At 31.8% G+C, this 7,973-nt stretch overlaps 1 protein-coding gene across 1 annotated transcript; it reads left to right on the top strand.

Annotated features, from left to right (window-relative positions):
* The first annotated feature begins 781 nt into the window (after window positions 1-781).
* Window positions 782-3,075, top strand: LOC130507226 (gibberellin 2-beta-dioxygenase 2-like). The gene is made up of 3 exons (XM_057001941.1): window positions 782-1,299; window positions 1,489-1,831; window positions 2,581-3,075. The coding sequence occupies exons 1-3, from the start codon at window positions 905-907 to the stop codon at window positions 2,848-2,850; spliced, it is 1,008 nt and encodes a 335-aa protein (XP_056857921.1). The 5' UTR covers window positions 782-904; the 3' UTR covers window positions 2,851-3,075.
* Window positions 3,076-7,973: the final 4,898 nt, after the last annotated feature.

The following is a 7,973-nucleotide window of genomic DNA, read 5'->3' as shown; positions in this document are numbered from 1 at the left end:
GGTTTTATCTTAACTAGTACTCCTTTCGTGTCTCTATAAATGTCACACGTTTTTCAAACAGATTAAAAAATGATGAAATATATGTAAGTTGTTATTAATTACATTTTTTTTTGACCGGGAATATTTGAGATAAATAAAATTATTTATAAAATCAATGCAATTGACAATTAATTTTCAGTTGAAAATAAATATAATTTGCATTGAAATTATAAAATGACATTTTTTGTATAACAAAAAAATAAATATATATATATTGTTCTTAAATGATTCCGGTCACGCTATTTTTTCTGTGTTTGGTCACAGTATTTTCCTCAACATAAAACTGGAAACTCTACATTGTTCGCTCTAGGAATTTATATCTACTTCCATTAAAAAAAACAGCTTTTTCTTACATAACCATTACTTTTATACTTTTTGAGTCAATAACTAATTAAGAAAAACACGACCCGTGATTCTTTTCTTTATTTGTCAACATTCCATACGCGTGATTAGACAAAGTAAAATGGAAAAAGAAAACATAAAACAGGACTACAGGACCATACCAATACCATTTTCTCACTATGCCAACTTCGATTTTGTAAACCCAATTAGAAAATAAAAACAAAAAATTCCACGCTGTATTTCCATGTGTGCTGGAGATAGAAGAATAGACTGGACATGCAAAATTTTAAAATAATAGAGGAAAAAGAAATCGTAATTTACTAGTAACATTTAAATAATATAAATTTCTAATATATATATATAATATACTCCCGTCCCCCACAAGCCACTTCCTATAAATGACAGCAAAATAGCTTCCTCGAGAGTTCCTAAATCATTAACAACTCCTCCTTTCTTCAACATTTTTCTTTCTCCTTTAAAATATTTTGCAATCTTCAAGAAACTTACCTACACTAAACCAAACATGGTGGTTTTATCACAGCACGTTGCTTTAGATAACCACTTATCTGTAATCCCAACATACAAACCGGTTCTGGTCCCCGTCGTGGACCTAACCGACCCAGAAGCCAAAACTCTAATCGTGAAAGCCTGTGAAGAGTTTGGTTTCTTCAAGGTTGTAAACCACGGAGTCCGACCACACCTCATGACCCGGTTAGAGCAGGAGGCTGTCGGCTTCTTCGCCTTGCCACAGTCTCTTAAAAACCAGGCCGGTCCGCCTGAACCGTACGGTTATGGTAGTAAACGGATTGGACCAAACGGGGACGTAGGATGGATAGAGTATATCCTCCTCAATGCTAACCCTCAGCTCACTTCCCCCAAAACCTCCGCTATTTTCCGTCAAACCCCACAAATTTTCCGGTAAAATAATCTCATAAACCTTACATTCATGTTCGTTAAAATAATTGCCTTACAAAATATTATGAAAAATAAGTCGCATATAAAAAAAGAAAATATGTCACATATTCTAGCTTAGGAGAAGAAACAGAACACTCTGTTATTCTTATCTTTTAATACTACTCTTAACCATTGTGAATGAAACAAATACAGAGAAGCGGTGGAGGAGTACATGAAAGAGGTGAAGGAAGTGACGTGCAAAGTGTTGGAGATGGTAGCGGAGGGATTAGGGATAGAGACAAGGGACACACTGAGTAAGATGGTGAGAGATGAGAAGAGTGACTCTTGCTTGAGAATGAACCATTATCCGACGGCGGAGGAAGAGGCGGAGAAGATGGTGAAAGTAGGGTTTGGGGAACACACAGACCCACAAATCATCTCAGTGCTACGGTCCAATAACACAGCGGGTCTTCAAATCTGTATGAAAGATGGAAGTTGGGTCGCTGTCCCTCCTGATCAGTCTTCTCTCTTCATCAATGTTGGAGATGCTCTTCAGGTACCTTTTTACTTTTTTTTTTCTCTTTTCAATTTTTATAAAAAGGATAAATTAGTGTGGATTTTATAGGGAATCTTTTTGTATTTAAGATTTGATGGCTGTGTTGTGTCTGAGACATTCCTGCAGTTTAACTGCCTGGTCAAAATTCAAAACTCATATAAGTGTTTTTTTTTCTTGACTAAAAACTCATATAAGTGTTTTCAGTTTTACCTTTTTTTTGGTAGGATGTTTTCAGTTTTACCTTAAGATGCAAATATTTTTGTTAAATTAAGTGTATTTCTTATAATTGTATTTTCTTATATAACCTGTTTTTTTTTTGTGCCGGAATTGGGATGGGAGGGGAGTGATTGAGATCGGTGTGATGGGTAGACAAAAATTCTCACATGCGATTTCTTCTCGTCTCCTTTTTTAAATTGTTTTTAAAAAAAAATATATGAAAATCGAATTCCTTTTTCTTGGGTGTACGACTAGAAAATCTATGCATACGCTGAGCCTCACTCACGTGACAATTACTATGTTCATGATAGGTAATATATGCAATATACTCCTTTACAAGTGCCATTTCAAAACAAACAAAAATACCATATACCATGTTTGTGTATTCTTTTAGACTTTGAAAGAGTTGGTAAGAGTCAAAATTAGTATAAAAGAATACACAAACATGGTATATGGTATTTTTTTTGGTGTAAAGTATATGGTATTTTTGTTAAATTTGAAATGGCATATTTTAAAATACCCGGTGATTGCAGGTTATGACAAACGGGAGGTTCAAGAGTGTAAAACACAGAGTGTTAGCTGATACAAGGAGATCGAGAGTCTCTATGATATATTTTGGAGGACCCCCGTTGAGCCAGAAGATTGCTCCATTGCCATGCCTTGTCCCTAAGCAAGAGGATTGGCTTTACAAAGAATTTACTTGGTCTCAATACAAATCTTCAGCATACAAGTCAAAACTTGGTGATTATAGGCTCGGTCTCTTTGAGAAACAACCTCTTCTCACCCATAGGTCTAATGTATGAGATTAGTCATGAACTCATGATGCTTGTATGATAAAAATCATAATTGCAAAAGAAGGAAATGGATAGTGTTTTAGAGTAGCTTTTTTTTATTTATTTTTGGTATGTTTTTTCGTTAGGCACAAAAGCATTTAGGCTTTTGTTAGAGTTTGACCCAACCTACCTTTTGTATCCTTTCTTCTTATTTGTTTGCTTTCTTGGAAATAACAATTGGTGTGTTTTTCTCTTTATGGTTCGTTTGACGTTTAATTCTCTGTTCTTCAATTTTTCTAATCTAGTGTTCAAATATAACAAATGAGGTTGTATGCCTAAATATTTATGGGTGAATTGGCTGAAAACATAAGAAGAATATATAGTAATTAGGAAAATACTTAAATATTGTAGGGAAAGAGGGATGAAGAAAGGAAAAAACTTGGTGGCAAATAAAATAGAGAATGCAAATATGGTAAAAGTTATAGGCATTGAATGCAAATATTCAATATTTATTTCAACAAAAACAAACAGTAAAAGTTTTCCAATATATGTATGTCCTCACTGTGTCCTCATGCAATTTAATTAGGATATTTCTCTTTGCTTTTCTATTTTCGTGAATTTCTCGGCTTAAACATGGTTTCAGCAATTGAGCTTTGTGTTAGAGCATCTCCAACTCCACTACAAAATTTACTGCAAAATGGAGTGGGAATGTACTCATGAACAAACAAAAAATGTATTACTCTATATTTGAAGTAATGCATTTTTTATTTATTCATGACTGCATTCTATATTCTATTTTGTAGTAAATTTTGCAGATGCTTTTAAACATGTTTTACAAATAGAGATGAACTAATGATGACGCCAAAGCAAATAGTTTTATGAAGTGACAAACAAGGCTTAAGTATATTTCCTCAAAAAAAAAAACAAGGCTTAGGTATATAACCAATTAACTATGTGGTAACAAATTAACTATTTATGTCACACACACAAATAATAATTAAAAATTCTTATTATTTAACAAAAGATGGGCATACAATTTACTGATTTGCAAATTGTGTTTTATCGATCTGTAAAACTATAACGTAGTCATTTGTTTTTGTTTGGTTTAATCAGTTTTAAATTTGTTTATATGGAGCCAACAAGAAATGCCCATATTACTTTTGATTAGCCATCAAGTCCTCTAGCAAATATTATATGTACATTATTATATTCAATCAAAATGATGCTATAAAATTTTATAAGTGAGGAAAAATCTTTATATAGAGCCAAAAGGAACTGCATACGTTATTTTAAAAACATTAATACGAGGGGGTGCTGCTAGCCTGGTAGTAAGACAATGACGATTAATGTGTGTGAACATATTTAGTTGAATTTGTCGAGTTCTTTTAAAGATTTAGTAAGTGATTAAAATTTTATTAAAAGAGTTGCTCGGATTCTTACAGCTTATTTAGTTGAATTTGTCGAGCACCTGTCTCTCCTTTTTCTATGTTGTTTTGAGCTGAAATAATTGGGGAAAGTTAAGTGTCCCTAGTGACCACATAGAAAAAGGAGAGACAGGTGCTCGGATTCTTACAGCTTTTGAACTGTACTAAACACAACAGAAGTGTACAATTTTACCCATAATAATAATAACAGAAGTGTACAGTTCCTGTCGTAAAGTCGTTTAGACACCAAATCCTTTTTTTTTATAGAATGTAATTTTTTTTTTCAATAACTGTGTCATTGATCTAAGATGTATTGATGTATTGAAAGCCTATTTTTCGAAATAAAATGAATAGCAGAGTGTTCACTCTCGCAAACGAAACCAAACTTGCATAATTAACTTGGTCAAACCGAAGAGATTTTGTTACAAACCTATTTGTCCAAGAACTTTATAAACTGAGTTGAAGTCGGATGCGTCTCAATACATTACTATGGTAGAAACAGAGTCGTTTTGTCTCGCCCATTATCCACCGGCAACTTGAAAATTATATTCCAATTGTGAGAGTAATGCGGTCCAAAACCAAGAATATTGAATAACTTAGTTATGGTCAATTAGTTTTGAGTTAGATATCGGAAGAACGTTGACAAAAACAAATCATTGTTTTATTCTTTTAACATTAATACGCCTTTGCATATATATACCCTCCAGGCTCCAGTTAATAATAAGAATCCGCTGACTGCATGAAAACGATAGACACAATAACCTCTGATTCTGAGTCACTGAACGTATCATTTTATAAGAATGGCAGATGATGCATACTAATGCGACGCATAAATCACAATATTCCTTTTCTAACAACAAATCAAATATTCCATGAGACTGAACTTCTTCGAAGTGTTTATAAACAAAAAAAATCCCCCCAAATATATCATGTGAATGAAATATCTATCTTATTAAAACAGAAACATTCTGTTGGACTAACATTTATTTTGTAAGTTTTTAAATTAAACACACATTTATACTTTATAGTTAAACATACATTAAATCACTAATGTTCGTTTCTTTATACTACTATATATGTTTCAAACAATATACTTATTTCTTTATACTACTATCAATGTTTCCAAACAATATATTTTTTATACTACTATCAATGTTTCAAATAATACAGTAATTAATCTTAGTTAAATTTATATTATCATTTTTCTTTAAAATTTTGTAGAAATGTCATATATTTCATAAATTGCAAAATAGTGAAACTTTAAAATTTCGATTATAAGACTTACAAATTAATGAAACTATTCAATTTAAATCCAATTAGATTACATATCGGTCATCCATCAGTTCAATCGGTTAGTCTCCGGGTTTTTAGTGATTTTTTTAATATGAATATTTTAAAAACATAAATTGAATTGTTAGATTCTCCGGATTAACCGTAATATCACAATCGGGTTGAATTTAAAACATACTGATTTAAAATGCAAAATATTTTAAATACACACTCTTCTAAAAAATAACCAAATATTTGTTAAATTATTAGTGAAATTTTTCATCGTAAAATATCCCGCGCTTCAAAGCGCGGGTCAAAATCTAGTTTCATTAAATGAAAAAAGCAAGATGTTATTGACTGCAGCTGTTCTTATAGTGGCATTATGGGTCCAAAGCCAGCTCATGTTGGGCCTTTTGTCTGCAGATGCACGTCTTCAGACTTCAGTAGACATAGCAAATAATTTAGTAAAAAGAAAGATCTAGAAAATAACTACTGCGGAAAAGGTTTATGTTAAAGAATATAAGAATTCGAAAGAGGAACATTCCATATATAATAATATGCGCGAAAATGTTTATATAGATGAAATAACTGCACAACTGATGTGGCAGGTGTACACCAAGCTTGCCGATAGTGAATAACAAAGAATATCTGTTCTTACAGTTTTATAACGTTAGATCACACATTTCTAAGTAATAATCTACAATAGGAAGCTATTAGAGAGATATCTACAACGGTCAAAGTTAACAACAATGGAAATATGTACTGCTTGGAGATTTGAATTGATCCTTTACATTCGTAGACTATTAAATATCCGATTACAGTATTAATTAAAATAGTAGGAAACATCTTTGACTATTATAGTTAAAAAAATATATTTTTGACTTTTGTGTATTTTTAAAAATGTGACTACTTTTTAAATAGTCATAGAAAAATATATTAAACAACTGATCAAAATGATTTTATACGAAAAGTTTAAAATCCAAATACTATAGTATAAGCTAGCCACCCAATGTCTAACCACTTTATTTTCTTTTCAACTCGTGGGAAAGGGAAGAGTGAAGCTTTTTGACATTTCTGCCTACTAGTGTTCTTCCTTTTTATTGAAACCTTTTCACACTTTGCATAGAAAGTTGAGAGCTTTTGAGTTAAAACTTCTCCCACATAATCAGTCTTTTTGTGGGTTCCAAGTCATATCTTGATTGTGTAACCAATTATAAGTTAAGCTATGAATACAGACTTAACTAAAGTAATCTCACTTCACGAAGTTTAAAAGGCACTTTTCCCACTTAAATTTCTGACTAAGAAAAACAAGCTATCCCTAATATAAACTGCACGGAATTATTAGAAGGGTAAGAAAAAGAATACGAAAATGTTAGAAGAAACTATGTGTTGAAAATGTTATATACACAACATAAAATAAAAGTACTTATTTAAATATAGTTATTAAATTGTTTTTTTTTTGCATCAGTTATTAAATTGTTTAAGTAATTGCATTTGATTCAGCGGTGTATATCAGAGAACAAGTTCGTCATTATTACGTCTTTAATCCGACCATTAGTTAGTTTCACAAGTTGTTCTACTTTCATGATAACCCAATTGATGTCTCGACTTCATAGTATTTGTAGAGCGTATATAAGTTGTAAACTTCTTCGAAAAGATTGACACTTTTGGTTAAGTAAGAAGATCCCGCTGTTACAAAGCTTCCTTCTATATCACAAACCATCCAACTTGATTCCACATGAGCGTTTACATTCCCGATGTTGATTGCATTTATATCATTCACTAGAAGGTGGCTTCCCAAGATTTATGGAGCTTGAGTGAACAGCTATACGAATACGATAGTACTTGTATAAGAAAATAGCTCGCCCACCCATAATATATATTTTTCGTAATTAGTTTGAAGGCTGAACTATCTTAAAGTATATATTAGCCACTAGAACTTGGGGGTCCGAAAGATTGTTTCATCTTTTTTTTTTTGTCTAAGAGCTTTATCTTTTGTGGGTACTTCAATGGCAGATTTGATCTTAGGTGAAGGTTTAGACCTATACACATGTTAATAGGTCTATGTCTTATATATATCTTATTTCCTTTAGTAATGGTTTTAGTTTACAATGTATGGCTCTGGGATGTTTCTGGCTCTTGCATTCGATGATATTATATATCATTTGGCTTTCGAACTCATGTGTATAGTGGTTTCAGTTGTTAATGATAATTTTCAAATGACAAAAAAAAAAAGAACAGGAGGATGTTTGATCTTTATATGCCCATTGCCGGCAATGTCCGTTATAGCTGCATTTATCCATTCCATTACATGGTTATTTGCTTTCCTAACTGTTTTAGAGGAATGCATATTTGTTGACTAAAAATAAGAGCCGGCTCAAATTATTTATGAACCTGTTCAAAAAATTTAATTATATATTTAACATGTATTGAATTAGTTTTAAAATTTATAGTTTTAGT

The sequence above is a fragment of the Raphanus sativus genome, unplaced genomic scaffold, assembly GCF_000801105.2.
Source record: "Raphanus sativus cultivar WK10039 unplaced genomic scaffold, ASM80110v3 Scaffold4197, whole genome shotgun sequence".
NCBI classification, from domain to species: domain Eukaryota; kingdom Viridiplantae; phylum Streptophyta; class Magnoliopsida; order Brassicales; family Brassicaceae; genus Raphanus; species Raphanus sativus.
This window is presented reverse-complemented; position numbering and strand designations above follow the sequence as displayed.

What these genes read in the sequence shown, in the direction of transcription:
- LOC130507226 (XM_057001941.1), top strand. Translation starts at nt 905, where the DNA reads ATGGTGGTTTTATCACAGCACGTTGCTTTAGATAACCACTTATCTGTA. An exon ending in CAAACCCCACAAATTTTCCG is followed by an intron (nt 1,300 to 1,488) that starts GTAAAATAATCT and finishes AAACAAATACAG; the next exon opens with AGAAGCGGTGGAGGAGTACA. An exon ending in ATGTTGGAGATGCTCTTCAG is followed by an intron (nt 1,832 to 2,580) that starts GTACCTTTTTAC and finishes CGGTGATTGCAG; the next exon opens with GTTATGACAAACGGGAGGTT.